Here is a 23648-nt window from a genome sequence, read left to right as displayed (position 1 = left end):
CAGACAGGTGCCTGCCCAAGTAACAGGACAGGTCTTCCAGACTACATGAAGTCAGTGAGTTATACCTCAATTGGTTAAGCAACCAAGCAACAGCAAAAGCAAGTTCAAAAGAACTATAGCAACTAATGTACCTGAAAACAATCTAACTCAGTCAGTACACAGCTCAAAAAGTCAAACAGACAATCCAATAGTCAACAGTTAACTGTACACAGTCAAACAAGCAAAGCAATGCATCAAGATGCAAGGCACAAGCTCAACTCAAATGAGCTAAAGCAACCTACAAAACAAATCAATGTTAATCAACATCAATCAAATAGACAACTCAAGCCAATGTGAACCAATTCCTCAAGGCCATATGCTTCTTGTCCTGAAAACAAAACTTAAACATGAGAAGCAAACCACTAGGACAAGGCCTAGGGTCAAAGAGGGAGAAATAATTCAAAACAGAACATGAAAATTGACATGAATCAAGCTTAATCAATTAAGAACAATATCCAAGTGGTCTCATATCAATAGCATCAACCAATTTCATTTCACAAAGCAAATAAGGCAAAGCATGCAAGTTGAAAGCTCATTGAAGCAAACGGAATGAACCAATCCACATCAACTCAAACATAATTCAATAAATCCCAAGAAAAATCATGGCTAAACAGCACACATCACATGATCAACACACCAAAAATCAAAGCATTTGGACAAGTGTAAGCATGGCAATCAAATTCCCTAAGGCAAGGTAAGCACAAACAAGCTCAATTGAGGCACAATTTCATACATCAACTTAACACAAGCCTAAAACAGAATCCCAACATGATAAATGTCTCAAACCAAAACCACAATAAACTTTAATGTATCTAGAATCAATGTACAAAATTTCAAGTTCATATGATAAACATCAAGCATTTCACAAATCATCTAAGTTCATGACTCATCAAAAGTCCACAAATGACAAGCCAGAAGGAAAAATCTCAAACAAATCCAAATTGAATCCAAAAATTCCATAAAAATTCACAAGCAATCCTAACATCCATATGCAGCATCATGCAAAAAATCATATCAATTGGCATTTATTTGGCATGGTAATGAAAATCCACAAGTATAGCAAGCAATGGTGTGACACACATTGTCACACCCACATTAAACAGATCATATCTCAATAACCAGAAATGAGAAAAATGCAAACTCTATACCAAAATGACCATTAAGATGTCTATTTTAAGCATGCAAAATTTCACAATCATTGGATTAAAATCCATCATTTCATGAAGCAAATGGCAAGGTAGGTCAAGAAAGCACACACATACACAATCCCTAAGCCAAAACAAAATTCATGCGTGCACAATTTCTGGAAAAAATCTCATAAAATACTAGACATGATGAGGAAAACAATGAAAAAAACCACACATTATTTGGACAATTATTCATTGAGTTATGGTTTTTAGAAGTGGATGAAAAATTAAAAAAACATGGATGAATGTACATGAATAGCATGGAATAACATGTGAAGAAAAATGCAAGGCATAATTGAAACTTGTCCAGAGCCAGGGATCGAACTGGCTGCGTTTTGAAATGAGGCGCTTCACATATGAAACGTGCCGTTTCATTAATGTGAGGTGGCACTGTGAAGCGCCCTGGACCAATCGCTTTGACACGCAGGACTCGGTACCACCAATGCATGGCCAGAAATAAAGAATCACATGCAAAACGCGCTGAACACGATCAAACACGTTTCTGGGAAATAAACCCTAAGTTCTTCATGCATTCATACGTGTTCATCATCTCAAGAACACTTTTGCTCAGAAATTCATAAAACCTATATCATTGGATAGATCTTCTAACAAGCAACACGAATCTAAGTTCAATTTTACCTAATTCTAAATATCACGCATGAATCGAGCAAGAGAACATTTATCCATCAATCTTATAATCAACATAACTATCTCATTTCTCCATGGAATTTAATGAAACAAAGTGCAGCATAATCACCAATGAAAGATCTATAACATGCATACATCAATTTCAAGAATCATGAGAATCGAATTCCAACCTTAATTGAAGTGCAGAACTGGATTCGATGCTTTCAGGCCTTGGAATGTAGAAACAGATGTTCTTCAGCTCTTGAATGATGATTTGGAGGAAAGTTTGAGTGTTAAACTGGCACGGTCTAGCTTAAATCTCCACTTGCCATTGATGAGCAAAACTTCAACAGTCCTCGAATCTTGAAGAATTCCTTTGAATCTTGCTTCCAATAGGCTCAATTATGCTTCTAGGTGATGATTTGATCAAGGAAATAGCAATGTATGTGGAGAAATTTGAAGAAAAAGTGAGAGAGAAAATTGAAGAGATTTGGAACTAGATCTAGATCTGAGAATTCTGTTATGTTAATCCCAAAAACAGTTATGCTTATGTTTTTATATGCTGTGCTAATGATGTTGGTAATCACAATTAAGCCAAAAGCAAATGGATTAGTGAAGTTGAAGTGTTATGGCCAATTTGCAAATGCACCCTCATGTAATGCATGCCAATGAAACAGTGCACATTTTGGCTTGAAATCCACATGAAATGATATTAGGAGGCAAATGTAATTGGTGGAAAGTGAAAACAAAGCATATTTTTCAAATTACCATTTCCCTCCAAAATTCAAATGGAAATTCAAATATTTTTATGATCAAAATGCATGGCTTATGATGTATAATTTGGATAGTACATGTCAAAACAAGAATGTTGCAAAAAGAACCACTCCATTTGGCCTTTTGGTTCAAAAGTTATGCACTTGTGAAGTTCAAATTTGCTTGACCATGACTGATCCATATCTTGCCAACCATACATGAGAAATTCATATTCTTGGACTTTTTGGAAATGGGAGAACAAGATATTCAACTTTCATGTTGGACAAAATTTCATTTGAAGCATTTTTGATGATGCAATCTTGAGGAGAAAACTCTTCCATTTTTGGCAATTTTGAATTACAAGTCACTTTCTATTTTTGGAAAGTTTTGTCCTGACTTTATTTTCTTTAATGTTGATGTTTGAAATGTCAAATGAAACTTGTTTGGACATGAATGAAGTATTTCTAACCATCTCCCACCTCCAAATTCAACAGTTGACTTTTGGTTGACTTTTTCAATTGATAGATGACTTGGTCATGCACAGATGAACTTGAGCCTCAATCTCCTGATGAAATGGCTCCACAATGAAACCCTAGCTTATACAAGCTCATTAAAACCATATGATGATCCCCATCTCCATGAAAACCTCTTCTCCTTGCCAAACCCTGATAGGCACAATTCAACTGATTAGGGTTGACCAGAGGTCAAAACCCTAATCCCAAGAAAAATGATCAAGCACAATGAACCTCTTGATGATGACAAGACCATGATGATGATGATGTACCATTTCAACCAAGATGATGTCCACCCTCCTTGAAGAACCCAGAAACCCTAATTGAAGCACCAACCCTCAGATGATTAGTGATCAATTCATGAGACCCTCAGGCATGAATCTTTTCACCTCCTTATCTTCTGAACAAGACTTAGGAGGATGACTTGCTCAATGTTGCCACATGATATGCCAAGATGCAATGACTAATGTCCTACAAGATGAAATGCAATATGCTAAGCTAGTCCCAAGAGAGGAGGGCAAATTTTGAGGTGTTACAGCTGCCCCTATTCAATCCACTGTGAACCTGTCGATATGAATAGCCTCGGCTTTCAGATGATCAGGGTGAAGAGTGATTGAATACCAAGAACAGACGAACAATTTGCACTTTGATGGGAAATAATTAACAACGCTTGTCAGAATCGGCGAAGACGCAATCTCTAAAGAAGAACCCGTCGGGTACGGAGAAAGTCGGCCTGAACACCGAAACTGAATGTCGACCCGGATACCAAAATAAATGGTAACACAGGGATAACCATGGCCTGAACACCACATCCGTTGGGGATTATTATCATCTTCTTTTTTTTTTGCTTTTCTTGAACCACGGAACTTTATGATTAATAATCCTTTTTCTTTTCTTGAACCCCTTTTCGCGCTGATCGCGTAACGTCCTTTGATTTTATTTCCATCTCCGCCCGACGGAAAAGTTTCCTCCAGTATCGTACTACTGGGGAACACTGTTGATTTGACGTCATGATGCTAAACTCCTCAGAGTAACATCTTCACCATCCGGCGAAACCAAATCTCAAGCGGTAACCACAGCTCGAGTCGCGCTGATCGCGATCTTCATTTCCATCTCTGTCCGACGGAAAAGTTTCCTCCAGTATCGTACTACTGGGGAACACTGCTGATCTGACGTCATGATGCTAAACTCCTCAGAGTAACATCTTCACCATCCGGCGAAACCAAATCTCAAGCGGTAACCACGGCTCGAGTCGCGCTGATCGCGATCTTCATTTCCATCTCTGTCCGACGGAAAAGTTTCCTCCAGTATCGTACTACTGGGGAACACTATTGATTTGACGTCATGATGCTAAACTCCTCAGAGTAACATCTTCACCATCCGGCGAAACCAAATCTCAAGCGGTAACCACGGCTCGAGTAACTGATGCTTACAATACTGCTGATTTTCCAACTAGCGAAACCACTCCTCAAACGGTAACCACGACTTGAGTAGCATCTTCACCCACTGGCGAAACCAAATCTCAAACGGTAACCACGGCTCGAGACTAGCGTATGCTTGCAATGATGATGCATGATTTTTTTCAGCGTAATGCTCCATAATCATGGAAATGCTACGCGATTTATTATGCAATATGCTATGCTTATCTACATGATGAATGCATAAAAGGTATCCCCTTCAAGGGACTCTTCTGGGGAGCTCGAGGCACTCTGCTGAGGAACTCGCCAACACTCCGATCTCCACCCTGCTGGGGAATAACACTGCTGCCGGGAAATAGGCCACCCTTGCTGGGGAAAACCTCTACTGAAACCGATCTGCTTGGGGACTTCGCCGAGGAAAGAACCACCAACGCACTCAGTGGGGAAACAACGGTCTCTGACTGGCACCGAACACCCGTCGACTCGTCGAACCAGGGTATTCACCCTCCAAATCCAATGTCAATTTTCCAATTTTGAGAACTCCCAGACTCGTCTGGACTTTTATGATTCATCACCTTGTATTCCTGACGTCTCCGTACTCCACGGCGATCGAACTCCTGGGATTCATACAGACTTTCCAATCTTCAGACTTTGAAGAGTCTTCTTGATTAATATCCAGGATCGTCGTACGTCTCTCGTCGTCTTTTCACCATTCTTCAATTCATTCGTCCCTGATTGGACTCTGCGGGGATTCTTTTACCAAAAGCTTCCACATCACAATCTGCAAGTGAGTGAAAATATCTAACAGCACCTGCAAAAGAGATCGTTAGATAAAAACGTGCCCCAGGCGTGTCAAGATTTCAACACTTGGGTCACTCAACCTACCGAATAAGATTTCAAATTTTCAATCTTATAAGCATGCATTGGAAGGGACCTGTATGTCTAAAAATGCAAAGATTCTTTATCAAAAATAACTGGATGTTTTTGCAATCAAAGCGGTAATGAAAAACAAAAACAGAATTTATTTGACTGAATATGCATTTTATTGACTGAAATGTGGCTCAAAACTGAGCAATACAAAGGAAGCAATTCTTGAAAAGAGGTAATTGCGCACAATAGGAAAATCTATCCTACTGGCAATGTGAAACCGTGATCTCATCGAGTTTCAACTCAGTTACACCCCATATGTCCTCAGACTCTCCGTGCTTTCTGCCTTCTGAACAAGACGCTTCCGATTGATCCCTACCGGGTATTATCCATGTGCCTTAACCAAAGTACAAACGATCATGCCAGACGCAGTTGTTCGTTTCAATCCCTCTTTTGCCTGGACCGCCCTTTCGGGTTTTCAGTCCACCGGGATACCCTTTTTTGCCCAAGTCGCCTTTTCAGGTTTTCGACTTGCCGGGTGTACAGTTTTTTCTTTTTTATCCCTAATTTTTGCCCGAACCTTTTTCATTTTTTTTTTGTTCGCCGGGATGCCCATTTTTGCCTGGACTATTTTATTCTTTTCGTCCAGCGGGTCTCTTTATACGAAGTATTTTTTAACTGCGTCTGCATTCACAGGGGATGGAAAATCCTCACCATCCATGGTCGTCAGCAACAAGGCTCCGCCAGAGAAAACCTTCTTGACCACGAATGGACCTTCATAATTGGGTGTCCACTTGCCCCTACGATCGTTTCGAGGAGGAAGGATCCTTTTCAGCACCAGATCTCCCACATGATATACACGAGGTCGCACCTTTCGGTCAAAAGCGCGCTTCATTCTCTGCTGGTACAACTGCCCATGACAGATGGCTGCCAGCCTCTTTTCCTCAATTAGGCTTAACTCCTCGTACCGGGTCCTTACCCATTCCACCTTTTGCAATTTCACGTCCATCAGGACTCTCAAAGAGGGAATTTGAACCTCAACCGGTAGCACGACTTCCATCCCATATACCAACGAGAAAGGTGTTGCCCCAGTAGATCTACGCACCGGGGTTCGATACCCAGTATATAAGCTTCGTACTCAGCTACCATTGCTGGTGCCTCCAAATGTCATCCGGGCAACAAAAAGAACGTGGGATCCCTTTTGCGTAACCAAAGCAGCACTAACTCCTTCACATTAACCCCATCAGACATCAGAATCCGTTCGGATTCAAGGTCAGGCCCCTCCTCCGGGATCGGTTCCTCACAATCTTTCGATTTGAGCACCTCGAGATGTCCTCATCAGGGAACTCAAACATCATCGGTTGATAATCCTCCACAGGTTGTTAGGCGAGGTAACCAGACAATACACTCCCCTTCATCGCCTTCTGAGAGGTATACTGTATATCACATTCGGTCAGAATCACTTGCCATCTCGCAACCCGTCTGGTCAATGCTGACTTCCCAGATATGTACTTGATCAGATCCATCTTGAAAATCCACAAAGTGGTATGAACCAGCATACACTGTCTCAGTCGGCGAGCAGCCTATGCCAAAGTACATCAAGTTTTCTCGAGCAGTGAATGTATTGTTTCACGGTCGGTAAACTTTTTGCTAAGGTAAATTGCATGCTCTTTTTGACAAGACTCATCATGCTGACCCAATACACCTCGTAGACCCCTCGAAGGCCGTCAAGTACAGAATTGATGGTCGTCCCTCCACAGGGAGACGTCAGAATCAGAGGCTCATGCAACTCATTCTTTTATTTCTCAATGCCCCTTGGCAATCATTATTTCACCTGACCGTTTGATCTTTTTTTTTCCAACAGCTTGAGTATAGGTTCACACGTGGCTGTTAGATGAGATGTGAACCATGACATGTAGTTCAATCTACCTAATAGACCACGAACCTCTTTTTCTGTTCTCGGTTCAGGCACTTCTTGTTTTTCTTTCTGTTTTTTTTTTCTTTTTTTTTTTAGCAGGATCATCCTTGATTCCTCTTTTCTGCTTACAATAAGCCCCAGCAACTAACCGGACCGCACTCTGATAGTGCACTTATTCGAATTCAACCTCAGTCTGAATTATCTCAACCGGTCGAATGACTTGCCCCGGTCTGCCAGATGCCCCTCTTCTGCTTGGGACTTTGCTATCATGTCATCAACATAGCATTCAATTTCATGATGAATCATATCATGAAACAAAGTCACTCTGATACGTGGCACCGACGTTCTGCTTCTCTAGAGGACAGTCTTCTCTCCATGGTAGCTTGTGCACAACGACATCGGTATCCGACCCTGGCGTATCCTGACACGACCAGGCGAAGGTATCCACATGCTCTTTCAACAGGGCTACCATTCTGCTCTCGACTCGCCTCTGAAACGACCCTAATTTTTACTTCCTTCCTGACCTTCTCGGTGCCTGGATTAACGATCTCAACTCGCTTCACGTGCGGCTGAATCACCTTCTCCTCTTGTTTCAACAACCTGGCTAATTCTAGCAGATCACAATCTTCTTCGCCTTCTTCTTCGGCATGATAGATCGGACTGTCGAATTCATATGAGGTGTAACCAAATTGTTATCAATGAGATCCGGAGAATTATTTTTCGAAGTCGGAACGAGACAAAGCACCAGGAAAGAAAATGAAAACAAACATTGCCATTTTTATTTGTGTTTTTTTTAAAACTGCAAAAATAAATGAAAAACAAGGAACACCGCTTTTAATGTGAAAAACATCCATTTATTAATGATGCAAAACGTTGCACAATGAAACATATGAGATGGCCCTTACAATGGACCATTACGTTTTGGGAAAAACGTACGGTTTTCATGCAAACAGAATTGAAAACAGAAAATATTACTCTTCCGGATGAGTGACAGTGATGATCTTTAAGGCCTTCCAGTTCCCTGGTACGCACGCTTTTATCCACGAGTCCAGTTCACAGTCACTGTCAATCTCTCCACCTACTGTACAGGCGTGACCTGGATCCAACATTCCAGCACTGACGAATGTGAACGGTGGGCGACATCCTCTGTTTTGCCCAAACAAGTCTTGATCTGGCTGATAGCCAACCCCAAACATATCCGCCTTCACCACAATGTCTATGATTTTTCCCCAACCTTGGGCCTCTCTATTCTTCACCACTTCTAGGGCTTGTTTGTAAGAAGAAATGGACAGCTTCTTCTCTTTCTCAGCAAGAATGGCGTTCTCCACCTTGACGGTTTCAACTGCCAGACTGGGTGCTTTACATCTTACATCGTCCATTCCTCCTTCAATCATTCCTTGAATTGTTTCCCTCATCATTGCACGCCCATTTGTGGCGACAGCCGCACAACAGTTATCAACACCAGGGAAAGCCCCACTCTTCATCAGATGCTTCTGGACCACAGACATTGGAATCTTTAACTGATCCCCGTTCGTTTCATCCATTTTCCTCTTGTCTTTGGACATCACATTCACCCCCATAGGGCCATGCATCGGCATGGGGTTAGTATTAACATCCGGCATCAGTGCAAAATTGATGGCTTTAGAATCCACCAAATCTTGAACGACATGCTTAAAAGCTTTACACCCCTCAATGTGATGTCCGGGTGCACCAGCATGGAACTCGCACCTGACATTCTCATCATAACTTGCAAGTCTCTGATCCGGTTTCCCTGGAACCAATGTCCTTGGCTGCACCAACCCGAGATCCATCAACCTTTTAAACAGAGAGGCATAAGTCACGGGCGGCTTATTAAAATGACGATCTGTCGTCCTTCTTCTCACTTGGTACCCAACTTTCTGTGTTCTCTGTGGAGGTGACTGCCGCTGCTGTAGTACAGATGAATTACCAGCAAGAATAATCAATGCAGCAGCATACGGGTGATAACGATCTTTACCCCTTTTGGCATGCCCATCACTTGACTCAACCTCCTTCTTGTGCTGAATACCGCCAGAGGGCTTCTTTACTCCAGACGACAGAGCATCTCCCTGGGTTTCCCCCATTCTCAGCCAGTTTTCAATCCTCTCCACCTTCTCGGCGATCGCTTTCTGCCCCTTGGCGAGCCCTCGTACAACATTGGACAACTCCCTTATCATCTCTTTTAATTCGAGAAGGTCGGCGTTGGGGAGATTCGTCATTCCTGTGTCAATCAAACATGTTAGAAACTGACACCTGCAAAACAGAAGACAAGTTATTATGGTTCATGCATGAATGCAATGTCTATCCATATGAGGAACACTCTGTCCTTCGATCCTGGTTTCATCGAGACAGATAATAATTCGGCGACAATATTCTGACATCACATCTGTTGATTTTGCCATAAAGATCAGAGATATATGTTTTAGCAAAGATATCACCCAACCAACCATGTGTGTGCTATGTGAGTGCATACAGGAAAGCAAATAAAGCTTGAAGACCGATCACTGAATGAAAATAACCATTGCATATCAAAAGTGCACCGCACGTGCAAGAGTCATACATCAGGCTGACACAAGTCAAATTACAATTCTCCAGAATCAGAAAGAAAATACAGACAAGTGAATTCCGTCAACAGGCCTGACGGTAATTCAACACAAATGATAACAAGAGGCTACACTAAAGAAGGCCCCACAGAAGGCTCTGCATCATCTACCATCTTGGTAAACTTCACCGCGAACCTAAGCTCAGTGTTCTCCTGCTGCAATCTCCCTATCTCTTTCTGGTGAATCTTCATCTGTCTGAAATAATGATCTCTCTCTGCAAGATAATGATCTCTCTCAGCAATGATCTTCACATTCTCTGTTTCCTTAATCTTCAGCTTTGCCTTCCATTCGGCGATAAGGGTTCTGACTCTGTCGTCCCTCTGATCCCTCACAAGGATTTGTCTCCTCTTCTCATCTTCAATGACCTTCGAAGCTCTAGCCAACCTCTCCTTGGTGATGTCGTGCTCCCTTGTGGACGACTCCAAAGCTTGGCTGACCTTCTGGTAATAGGCAGTGTCTATCTCAAAGCGCTTCACCTCAATGGCATGTCTCTTATCCTGATCTTCCATCCTCGCTTTGATCTCCTGATTAGCCATCTGAATCCTAGCAACACTCATCTCCAACTCAGTCTTCTCTGCTTGCAGCTGATCTCTGGCTTTCTTCATCTCAAGGAACTCTTCCATGCTGACAGAAGAACGCGGCCCCTCAATCATAGGACACCAAGGATCACCTCCAGGAAATGGTAGATGTGTGAGCTCAATCCTCTTCCTAAGCCAATCATCAAATGGAGGAAGAGACCTGCTATTAACCTTGCCAAAAGGAACCTTGCCCTTCCTCTGAATATTTCGCCATGCCCCAGACACTTGCCTCAACCGTGTCAGATTACCCTCAGCCGGGAAATAGAAAGACTCCTGAATCTCGCGCTCGAGAGGAGGAACCTCCATAGCAAACCCCATATGTCTCCTAAGAAGCGTCGGGTTGTAATTAATGCAACCCTGAACTCCTATGAGAGGCACATTGGGAAAACTCCCACAACTGTAGATGAAATCTTGTCCGGCCACACCATTGTGAGTTCAAGCTATGTCCTTGGCCCGCAAACCCATCAACCTGACCGACCACTTGACAGTAGGATCAAGAGCGACAAAGGCACCTCTGGAAGGCAAATACCCCATAAACCACTTGTACAGCAGCTGAGCACAACATCTGCACAAACAGCCTGATGGCATTAATATCCATGAAGCTCTTTTGATTAGGAAACAGGATGGTCCCATAAATGCTCACAGCAATCAAGGCACAGACCGTCTTCCAATGACCCAAAACAGCATGTTCCTTGGCTTTAGCCTCTAAGAAACTCAGATGAAAACCGGGTAACTTTCCCTTCTCCTTCAAACCCCCCTTGGTCACCTCCGGGCTCAAATAAAGAGCATGAGAAATCTCAGCGATATCAGGCTCCCCCTTAGTGGCATAGAAAGGAATCTGATCTCTGATCTGAATACCCAGGATGCTAGCATAGTCCTCCATCAAAGGTCCCAACAAGTAATCCGGGAAGACGAAACATCTCAAACCAGGGTCATAAAACTGGAGAAGAGTATGGATGGCGCTCCTATCACTGTTTGTGAGCCTGAAAACCAACTTTAGAATACCGCCGTATGCCTCACGGAACATCCCCACATGGTCAGGTGTAATCAATGCTATCATATCTCTCAACACACTGATCTCTGGATCAAAGAGACTGTAGACAACATCGTCTTTCAAACCGGTCCTCATGTCTGAGCAAAGAAGTCTCTCAACCAGGATCTCAATCAAAAATGTCCCTGCATATGGATAAACATGAGTTAGATGCAGGTAAATGCAAAATGTTAATGATGCTGATGTATGAATGCAATGCATTGTGCCATCCTCCCAATCATCTGAACTTCGGTTGCACTGAGTTACAGCCTCTGAACTGATCACCACCATCTGAAGGAATATGTAACTACAAATCCGACTTGGGGTTCCGAACTAAACGGAACGGAATGATACATCACCATCATCACCTGAGATCCACTGATCTGATAACCACAAAATCATCTGAACCAGCCCAGGGAATCCTGAAATAAACGGATCCCCACTGATAAATACCACGGACGGAACTCCGACGTCTCGAAAATAAATGTCCATAAATCCGACTCATAAATAGGACTCTGATCAACGGAACCATTAGTCACCATCAGAACATGCATCTGTAAGAATCACCCTCCCCTCACAGGTAAATTCTAATCAGGTTATCCTAAGGTGGATAATGGTTTCGACAATCGGGCAAAGATACTCAACGGGTTTGCCCTTTCGGGTGTGCCGTTGTAGCTCTCTTAAGATCATCTAAACCAAAGATCCGGGAAAGATCGATCACCGAAGCCAATAGCTCAGATGAGGTAACTCAACCAAAGTGGAGAACCCCACAAAGGAAGAGCACTCTCAGAAGAACCTCGTCCGGCTTGTGGTATGTCACGTCGCAACATCATGCTGATAAAGCAAGTGAGGAAACGTGAGACCACACTAATCCTAGGCGTATACTCGGGCCTGGGTTTTAGCCCCACTCAGAACACCCACCCCAAATCAGAGAAACCACCTGTACAGAAGACAACACAATGATAGTATGATGCATGCAAATATTTATGCAAATATATACACAACATAATAATCATAAATGCAATAAATAGAGCAACACAAGCAACCTAAACTATCCTAGAGCGCTAGGAGAGACTCGCTTAGGGAAGATGGACCAGCAAGAGGTCAACTTCTCTTGTCCCCAGCAGAGTCGCCAGCTGTCGCATCCGCGAAAAACAACCGGCGGGCTAAAACAAAAACAGACAGAGTTGCCACCGTGCGTTATTTATCCCAAAGAGGGAAAGGAAACACTCGAAGTAAACCTGGAAAAGACATGGTCTCGCGACCAAAGAGAGATGGGATCGGGAGTCGGTTATGCGAAGGGAAGGTATTAGCACCCCTACGCATCCGTCGTACTCGACGGGATCCACGCTCAGAAGGAAAGAAAAAGGTTGCTAAAACAGAAGTTGCCCACAAACACCACACACACACACACTGGAAACAACACAGGTGGGATAAGAGGGAAATGGCTCGCTAGGATATCGTATCCTATGCCTACGTATCTCATCTGGAATGAGAATCAGAGCTACCGTAGTTCGGCTCACGCACGCCGAAACAAAACACACACAAACAGGCAAACATGGAAACCGAATGCCAATCGCTAGACTTACATCAGACTCCGAACCAAACAAACCCACACTGGAAACCAAATGCCAATCACTGGACTTATATCAGACTCCAAGCACACAACAATAGGATACGGAATGCCAATCGCTGGGCTTACATCCATCTCCTAACACACAAGAAGGATAACACACAAACAAGTTAATAGGGAGTCGGGAACTCAAGCCTAATAACTGTCAAGCAGACACACACAAAAAGAAAAAGGGTGCCCGAAGAGATCTCGTACGATCTCCTGCCTACGTACCTCATCTGGTATGAGGATCAGGGCAACGTAGTGTAACACCTCAAAATTTGCCCTCCTCTCTTGGGACTAGCATTAACATATTACATATCATTTTTAGGTCATTAGGCATTGCATATTGCATATCATGTGGTTACATTGTGCAAGTCATCCTCATAAGTCTTGATCAGGAGATGAAGAGGTCATGTGCAAGCTAGGGTTTTATTGACTGATCATTAGCCATCTGAGGATTGGGCTATGAGTTAGGGTTTTGTGATTCTCAAAGGATATTGGTCTTCATCTTGATTACAATGATTCATCATCATCATGGTTTGATATCATCAGAGTGTTGAAGCACTTTCCTTGAGATTAGGGTTTTGACCACTGGTCAACCCTAATCAGTTGCATTGGGCCAATCAGGGCATGATCAGGAGATGGGGTCTATGGTGGAGATGGGGATCATCCCATGGTTTTATGAAGCTTATTGAGGCTAGGTTTCATCCTTGGTCCATTTCATCAGGAGATTGGGGTTCAGTTTGATCTATGCATTGCCAAATTCATCTATCAGTTGAAAAGTCAACTGTGGTCAACTGTACATGATTTAATGGATTTGGAGGTGGAAATGAGTTGGATACACTTCATTCATGTTGGAACAAGTGTTATTTGACATGTCAAAGCTCAAGAATGGAGAAAATAAAGTCAAAACAAAAATTGCCAAAAATAGAAAGTGACTTGTAATGGAAGTTTCCAAAAATGGAAAGTTTTTGACCTCAAAATTACATGTCCAAGGAAGCTCCAAATGAAAATTTGTTCAACATGAAAGTTGTAGATCTTGGTCTCACCTTTCCAAAAAGTCCAAGAACTTGAAAATCCCATGTATGGTTGGCAAGTTATGGTCCAGTCAATTTCAAAAATGACCCATAATCAGAGGGGCATAACTTCCACATGGAGTGTCCAAATTGAGTGATCTTTTTATGCACAAACTCCATTTGACATGTACTTTCATGATGCATAATTGGATTTCATCAAAAATGGTCAATGCAAAAGGTCAAGTTTCAACTGTACAGTTAAAAGTCCAGGGGCAAAATTGTCCAACTTGAAAAATAATGAGAATTTTGGAATGGGGATTTTTGCAACACTTCACAAATGACATTTGAAAATTGTTGGAATGCTCATAACATGCCAAGGCCTTGTGGTTTGAGAATTGACTTTTGAAATGAACTTGAAAAAAATGAACAAAGTGCCATCACCTAGTGAAATTGCAAAATATGTATCCAATCAACATGAGACAAGTTGCAACAGCTCACACATGTCATTTTGAGAGTGTGTGAGCTGTCAATGAGCTGTCAATGAGCTGGCATGTGAAGTTACCATTTTGCCCTTAGTTTGGAAAATGACATTTTGCTAAACATTGCATTATGTTAATTAAGATGATTAAGGAGCTTGATTAATTGGAGGTACTTAAGCTTAATCATAACAAACTCTAACAGATTTTCACAATTCCCCAAAATCACAATCAAATTCTCCAAATTCATCAAAATTCCTCAAGAACACAAAAAGCAAAAATCACAAAATCTCTTCCAATTCTTCATCAAACTCGGAAATTCTTTTTGGTTTGATCTTCATTCAACTTCTTCTTGAACTGTTTTGGCAAGGCAAGCTCAAATTCATCTCCATTCGCAACTGTTCAAGGAAGGTCCATCAATGGTGAATCAAGATTTCTTCTTCTAGAAGCCACTTCAACCGAACCTGAGCATTCCAGTCGACATCTTGAAGCTCTTGCTGCATCTGTTTTGGAACTAAACGCGCAAGTACCTCCGAATTCAGCACTGCCTTCGAAGTAAGGTGAATTTTCGAATGTCACGATTTTATGAATGCTTATGTGCGTTTTGTAGAACGTGTCATGTAGAGTTCAATGATATGATTAGTTTTAGGAATGGTGAAACCTAGCTCGAGTTATGTTGATTCAAAGTTAGGATGTGAAACCCTAAGTTGTTCGATTCGTGAGATTTAGAAACATTTAGACGAAATCATGATGATATTCGTATTCCACGTGATTAGACCGTTCCAACGAGTATGAGTTTGTAGATTTTGGTTAGGGTTTGATGTTCTTGTGTTCTTGGAGTTTCTGGACAAACGCGTGTAGAAGAGAAAGATTTTCTGGAAAAAATAGTGTTTGATCCGTTTTCTCATTTGATTTTTCAAATTGGAGGTTTACCGCGCCTGGCTTAGAGGAATTACAAAACTGCCATCGGATCCTTTAATTAATTATAATAATTCAAATAATTATTAAAAAATCACACAAACATTAAAAATTCATAAAAAAATATTGGTTGATCAGAAAAATATGAGGTTTTTTTCTATAGTTCCCATTTTCTCTCTAGAATTTTATGGACATAATTTTAGAAATTGTGCTTGGTGAAAAATTGGTTTGACCTAGGGTTGTTTGACTTGTGGTATATTTGTGCACATTTTGCCATTTTTGATGTGAAATTCTCATGCCTTAAAAGAAATGTCTGAAATTTTTTGTGGTGATTGTAGACATGTTGCTGGTGATTTACATATAAAGTTTGTGAATTTTTGATGCCTGTGGTGTGAGATGTGAATTTTTGAACTTAGGTGTGACAATTTGTGTCACACCTAGCTAGGTTAACTTCATGAATTTATTTGCCTAGCCTATGCTTGTTAGAATGGATTGAGATTTTGCATGTATGATCATTGATATGTTGAGATGCTATGTGAATTTTTCTGGATTTTTATGTGGCATTTTCAATTTGATTGATATTTTTCATCTCTGTTGGTCAATTATGCAAGTTCATGTGATACATGTTTGAATATCTTGTGTGAAATGCTCATATGGTTTTAGATGAACATGAAATTTGGTATGATGGTTGTAGACACATTGTAGGACATCCCTGTTTTGGTCTCATTCATTTCTTAATTGTTTTCATTGACTTATGATTTTTTGAAGTGAATGCATGTGTTGATGCTATGGTTTGGCTCATATATTTGTGTCTGTTTTTCTTGATTTTCATTGACATAGTTCCTTTTGTCCAATTGAGCTGAAAATTGACATGCTGTACCTTGAATATGTCCTGTTTAGGTGTAAATTATTTGAGGATTTTTGGAATTGTTTTGATATGGATTTGGTTAAAGTCATTCTGTTTGTGTTTTTGGTGTTGTGTTTGACATAAGTTGACATGTTTTGGTCATGAAATGAATATGATGAGTGATATGAGTATGGGATTAAGTGCTATGGCTTTTGAATTGCATTAATTTGATTTTGGTTGAGAATTGTTTGCTGTTTAGAATTTTTTCTCACTTTTGGACCCTAGGCTTGGCCTAGTGGTCTTGTGTCTCACATTTGCTTAATTTTTCAGGATGAAAAGCACCATGCATAAAGGGATTGAGCCAAGTTAATAAAATTGAGTCTGTTTGATATGGAGAACTAACACAACTTTGTTTTGTAGGTTGTGAAGCTTGAGCTTGAGCTTATAGCTTGCCTTTGTGTTGCTTGATTGTATAGTCTGACTGATTAACATTTGCTGTTTATTGTTGTCTGTCTGAGTACTGATGATACTTGATTGATTTCAGGTACATTTAGTCGCTTACAGTTCTTTAAGAACTTGCTTGCTGCTGCTTGGTTTTTAAACCACTTGAGGTAGGACTTCTATTCTTCATGTAGTCTGGAGACCCGGCCTGTTATTTGGCCGGGCAAACTGTCTGAAGTCCTCCTTAAGAGGCGATGTTTGTGATTGTTTAATATTGTGCCTAAGCAGGTAAAAGTCCTTAATCGAGGCAATTGGTGGAAGCCAAGGGATATGCAATCTATCCCCCACTATTCTGTGAGTCATCCCTCTGCTCACACGGCTGTGTGTTGACGCATTGGGGCACAAACCCAAGATCTCGTGCTGTTGCACAATCGAGTCAGAGTCTTTGAGCGTAGAAGGGTCCCTCCATTCTGGATCCACGCTCCTTTGTCTGAAGCTCTCCCTGGTCAGGGATAAGAGCTGTGAGGTCTCATCCTCACTTCACCTTTTCATCTGCTTCACCTTAGCCTCGTAATGGCAAGGTTAAGAGCGAATACTACACATGTACAGATGACTTGCTTCGGCAGTTAAACCCATTGTGTGAGCCCTCTTGATTGGCTATAGTGGGTGCTATGTGAATATTTGTTTGACATGTTTATTTGAAATGCTTGAATTGCTTGTATGCTTGTATGCTTGCTTCTTTCCTGGATAGGATTAGCTTGCATTTGTGCAAGTAGGTAGAAACCTGAACGTAGGGTAACGATGCATGACAACACTAGGCTCGAGTCCAGCTCCCTGGTAGTGTGTCTTCCCTTGGTTTCTGGCTAGATTTTCTTTCCCTTGAGGGGGAACTACATCGCCCTGATCCTCGTTCCAGACGAGGTATGTAGGCAGGTGGTCGTGCGAGACCGCTCCGGGCAACCTTTTTCTTTTTGTGTGTGTTCGCCTGTTATCTGATTGTGTGTTTGGTTCGGATGCCGACGTAAGTCCAGTGATTGGCTGTCGGGCTCCACGTTTGCCGTTTTGAGTGTGTTTTGGTTCGGATGCCGACGTAAATCCATCAAGTGGTTGTTGGGCTCCATGTTTGCCATCTGTTTGTGTGTTTTGCGTTGTTTGGCGTGCGTAAGCCGAACTACAGTGGCTCTGATTCTCGTTCCAGACGAGATATGTAGGCATAGGATGCGATGTCCTATCGAGCTCCCTTCTCTTAACCCCACCTGCGTTCCCTGTGTGTGTGATGTTTAGCAACCTTTTCTTTTCTTAGAACGTGGATCCCGTCGAGTACGACGGACGTGAGGGGTGCTAATACCTTCCCCTTGCGTAACCGACTCCCTTACCCTTTCTCTTTGGTCGCAAGACCATTTCCTTTCCAGGTTTCTCTGAGCGTTTCCTTTCCCTTTCTTGGGATAAATAACGCGCAGTGGCGGCTCTGTGTTGTGTTTTTATTTGAGTCCCGCCGGTTGTTTTTTCGCGGATGCGACAGCTGGCGACTCTGCTGGGGACTTCATAGATGTTGACCTGTGTTGGTCCATCTTCCCTAAGCGAGTCCTTCCTAGCGTTCTAGGATAGTTTAGGTTGCTTGTTTTGCTGTATTTATTGCATTTATTATTCTAACCTGTGTATATATTTGCATAAATACTTGCATGCATCATACTATCATGTTGTTGCCGTCCTCTGTGCAGGTGGTTCCTCTGTTTGGGGTGGGTGTTCTGAGTGGGGCTAAAACCCAGGCCCGAGTATACACCTAGGATTAGTGTGGTCTCGCGTTCCTCATTTGCTTTATCAGCATATTGTTGCAACGTGACATACCACAAGCCAGACGAGGTTCATTTGATAGTGCTTGCCTCTGTGGGGTACTCCACTTTGGTTGAGTTACTTCATCTGAACTAGTGACTCTGGTGACCGATCATTTCCCGGATCTTTGGTTTAGACGATCTTAAGGGAGCTACAATGGCACACCCGAAAGGGCAAACCCATTGAGTATCTACGCCCGATTGTCGAGACTATTATCCGCCTTAGGATGACCTGATTAGAATTTACCTGTGAGGGGAGGGTGATTCTTTCAGATGCATGTTCAGATGTATGATCAGATGGTGACTAATTGTTCCGTGGATCAGAGTCATATTTATCAGTCGGATTTATGGTCATTTATTGCCGAGACGCCGGAATGCTGTCCGTGGTATTTATCAGTGGGGATCCGTTTATTTCAGGATTCCCCGGGCCGATTAAGAGATTCAGTGGGTATCTGCTCAGAGATTGTCAGGTGATGATGATGATGATGTATCTGTCTTCCGTTTATTTCGGAACCCTTGAGTTGGATTTGTGGTTACATTTTCGCCTTCAGATGGTTGTGATCAGTTCAGAGGTCCGAGCTGTGGTTCAGGACAAAAGATGATCAGATGACTTGGAGGATGGCAATGCATTGCATTCATTCATCAGCATCATTACATTTTGCATTTACCTGCATCTAACACATGTTTATCCATATGCAGGGACATTTTTGATTGGGATCCTGGTTGAGAGACTTTCTGCTAGAGATGAGAGCCGGTTTGAAGCATGATGTTGTCTACAGTTTCTTCAACCCAGAGATTGATGAGTTGAGAGATATGATTGCATTGATTACACCTGACCATGTGGGGATGTTCAGGGAGTCATACGGTAGTATCCTGAAGATGGTTTTCAGACTCACTGACAGTGACAGAAGCGCCATTCATACTCTTCTCCAGTTCTATGACCCGGGGCTGAGATGCTTTGTATTTCCGGACTATTTGTTGGGACCTCTGATGGAGGATTATGCTAGCATCCTGGGTGTTCAGATCCGCGATCAGATTCCTTTCTGTGCTATTAGGAGAGAGCCTGACGTCCTTGGGATTTCCCGTGCTCTTTATTTGAGTCCGGAAATAGTCAAGGAGGGTTTGAAGGAGAAAGGAAAATTACCGGGTTTTCACTTGAGTTTCTTGGAAGCTAAGGCCAAGGAACACGCTGCTGTGGGTGATTGGAAGACGGTTTGTGCTTTGATTGCTGCGAGCATTTATGGGGTTATCCTGTTTCCTAATCAGAAGAGCTTTGTGGACCATAATGCCATCAGATTGTTCATGCAGAGAAACCCTATTCCTACTCTGATCGGAGATGTTTATTACTCGGTTCATAACAGGAATGAGAAGCGGCGTGGTGGTTTGATCCGGTGCTGTGCTCAGTTACTCTTCAGGTGGTTTATGGGGTATTTGCCTTCCCGAGGTGCTTTTGCTCATCTTGATCCTTCTGTCAAGTGGTCCTTCAGGTTGATGGGTTTGCAGGCTGACGATATAGCGTGGACTCATAATGGTTTGGCTGGACGGGATTTTATATATAGCTGTGGGGCTTTTCCCAATGTGCCTCTTATAGGAGTTCAGGGTTGCATTAATTACAACCCGACGCTTCTTAGGAGACAGATGGGGTTCGCTATGGAGGTTCCTCCCCTTGAGTGTGAGACTCAGGAGTCCTTTTATTTTCCTGTGGAGGGCAATCAGGCCAAGCTGATGCAAGTGTCTGGGGCATGGCGCAACATTCAGAGGAAGGGTAAGGTTCCGTTTGGCAAAGTCAACTGCCGGTATTTTCCACTATTCGAAGATTGGTTGCGGAAGAGGATTGAGGTTACACATCTACCATTTCCTGGAGGTGATCCTGTGTGTCTTCGGATTGAGGGTCCAAGTTCTTCTGTCAGTATGGAAGAATTCCTCGAGACGAAGAGGGCCAGAGAGCGGTTACTTGCAGAGAAAGCTGAATTGGAGAGGAGTGTTGCTCGGTTTCAGACAGCTAACCAGGAGATCAAAGTGAAGATGGAAGATCAAGACAAGCGGCATGCTCTGGAAGCAAAGCGCTTTGAGATGGATACAGCCTATTATGGGAAGATTAGTCAGGCCTTGGCATCTTCAGCAAAGGAGCACGACATCACTAAGGAGAGATTGGCTAGAGCTTCAAAAGTCATTGAAGATGAGAAGAGAAGGAAAATCTTGGTGAAAGATCAGAGGGATGACCGAGTCCGAGTCCTCATTGCTGAATGGGAGGCAAAGCTGCAGGTCAAGGAATCAGAGAAGCTGAAGATCATCGCGGAGAGGGATCACTACAGGGTTGAGAGAGATCACTACTTCAGGCAGATGAAGATTCATCAGAAAGAAGTTAGGAGATTGCAGCAGGAGAACACCGAGCTCAGGTTCGCCGTAGAGTTCGCGAAGATGGAAGACGAGATAGGGCCATCTGTGGGACCCTCATCCGGCTAGATCTTTCATTTGTGTGGATTACCGTCAGGCTTGTTGACGGAATCTACTTGCTTGTATTTCTTTCATGACTCTGGAGGATTGTATTTGATTTTATCTGAATCGATGTATGACTATGGCACTTATTGTGCACTTTTTGTTATGTAATGGTGATTTTTCATTCAGTGATTGGTTTTCAAGCTTTATTTGCTTTACCGTATGCACTCACACAAGCACACACATGGTTGGGGGTATCATGCTAAATCACATATCTCCGATCTGCACGATAAAATCAAATGCTGAATATCAGAATATGGATGCCGGATTATTATTTGTCTCAATGATACCAGGGTCGAGAGACAAAGTGTCCTTCATATGGATAGACACTGCATTCATGCATTGATCATAATAACCTGTGTTTTATTTTGCAGGTATCTGTTGCTAATGTGCTTGATTGTTTCAGGAATCATTGCTCGCGCTCGCAGAACTGTACCTTTGCACTCAACACGCCCTCACAGATATTATACCAGACGCAATACTCCCAGACTCATGGAGCTTCCTAGTGCAGACATCCTCGAGCTGAAGGATAAAATGAACGAGCTGATCAACATCATGCAAGGCTTTGCAGTTGGTCAGAAGGCTCTGGCAGACAAAGTTGAAAAGCTCGAGCGGGCTTCTGCAACAAACAGCGGGGTTAACCTGGATGGAGTCTCCAACCAGGGGCAGGGGTCTCGAGATGGTGGAAAGAGAACAACTGTTGGTGTTGTGAATAATGCTGGTGGTTTGGGTGGTGCTGCTGGTCAACTTGGGCCGGGGCAGAATCAGAAAGACAATTTTGTGCCTTCGTTTTATGGGTTTGATGAAGACCAGGAGGAAGACAGGGAGGCTGACCAATTCTCGATGCAGAATGAACCGTTTGTTCCCTACAGTGCTCCACCTCAGAACAAGGAAATTCAGTTGTTGGCTGAAAAGATAAAGGTGCTTGAGAGCTATGCCACTCCTGGGGTGGTGAACATGTCTAATATGGGGCTGGTTGAGGGGATTGTGATCCCACAGAAGTTCAAGGCGCCCACATTCGACAGATACAACGGGAGTTCTTGCCCAGAGACTCACCTTCAAGCCTTCGTCCGCAAGATATCTGCATATACCATGGACCAGAAGCTGTGGATGTACTTTTTCCAGGACAGCCTGTCCGGAGGTTCCCTGGAATGGTATACCAAGTTGAAATCCTCGGACATTAAGAACTGGCAGGATCTTGGGGATGCGTTCTTCAAACAGTATCAGTTTAACGCTGACATGGCTCCGAGTCGCACCCAGCTGCAGGGTATGTCTCAGAAGCATAATGAAGGATTTAAGGAGTATGCTCAGCGGTGGAGAGAACTGGCTGCAAGAGTGCAACCTCCTCTGGTTGATCGTGAGATGTCAGATCTCTTTATGGGAACCCTGCAAGGGGCCTTTGCTGAGAGAATGGTTGGGTGTCCGGTGACCAACTTTTCAGATATCGTGGTGGCAGGGGAGAGAATAGAGAGTTGGCTGAAATTGGGAAAGATTCAGGGTACTGCTTCTGCTTCGTCTTCTGGTTCGAAGAAACCATTCGGTAATGGTGGGCAGAGGAAGAAAGAAGGGGATACCAGTGCTGTGTACTCACAACGAGGACCTAGTAGGGACCGTTACTTCCAGCACACTGCTGCGGTAACCATTCCTGCTGAGTCTCAGCCTGCACAATTGCAACAACAGCAGCAACAGCAACAGAGACAACCCTTTCAGCAGAGGCCTCAAAGGGCTGGTTATCAGATGAGGGGCAGGGCAGTGGACAGACAATTTGATAGGCCTCCGGTGACCTATTCCTTCCTGTTTAAGAAATTGACAGATTTGGGGCTTGTGCAGACGAGGACCCTGGCACCTTTGAGACCTGATCAAAGGCCAGCCAGCTATGACGAGAATGCAAGGTGTGAATTCCACTCAGGTGCGCCTGGGCATAACATTGAGAACTGTAAAGCTTTTAAGCACACAGTTCAAGACCTGGTGGATTCAAAGGCAATCAACTTCGCACCATCTCCCAATGTAAATGCAAATCCCATGCTCGCGCATGGTCAAAGGGGGGTGAATGCGATCTTTGACGAGAATCGAGTTGGGTTGTTGTCTATTGGCCAGTTGAAGACTCCGTTGGCTGAGGTCAAAGGGCTGTTGTTGAAAAAAGGGGTCTATCCGGGCTGCGGTCATGAGTGTGCTGAGTGCACTATCTCTGTTAACGGGTGTGAGCTTCTGAGGAAGACTGTTCAGGGTCTAATGGACGATGGGAGTGTTGTATTGAGAAGGCTGGTTCGGAAAAAGAGGAGGTCTCCACCATAACGATTTACTTTGACCCGGTGGATTTGTCGAACCTTGTTGAAGAGGCTCCAGTTACCATCACGGTACCTGGGCCAATTCCCTACGACAAAGATGATGCCGTGCCTTGGCATTATGGTGGGGAAGTGTACTGTAATGGGGAGAAGATAGAAGAGCAATCTG

At 43.1% G+C, this 23648-nt stretch overlaps 1 protein-coding gene across 1 annotated transcript; it reads left to right on the top strand.

The window, feature by feature from the left end:
• The first annotated feature begins 16991 nt into the window (after window positions 1-16991).
• Window positions 16992-21230, top strand: LOC127126347 (uncharacterized). Its single transcript, XM_051055259.1, has 2 exons — window positions 16992-17033; window positions 19395-21230. The coding sequence occupies exon 2, from the start codon at window positions 19440-19442 to the stop codon at window positions 21159-21161; it is 1722 nt and encodes a 573-aa protein (XP_050911216.1). The 5' UTR covers window positions 16992-17033; window positions 19395-19439; the 3' UTR covers window positions 21162-21230.
• Window positions 21231-23648: the final 2418 nt, after the last annotated feature.

Source organism: Lathyrus oleraceus, chromosome 3, assembly GCF_024323335.1.
Source record: "Lathyrus oleraceus cultivar Zhongwan6 chromosome 3, CAAS_Psat_ZW6_1.0, whole genome shotgun sequence".
Taxonomy (NCBI): domain Eukaryota; kingdom Viridiplantae; phylum Streptophyta; class Magnoliopsida; order Fabales; family Fabaceae; genus Lathyrus; species Lathyrus oleraceus.
Note: the sequence above shows the minus strand (reverse complement) of the source record. Positions and strands in the feature narration are given on the sequence as shown.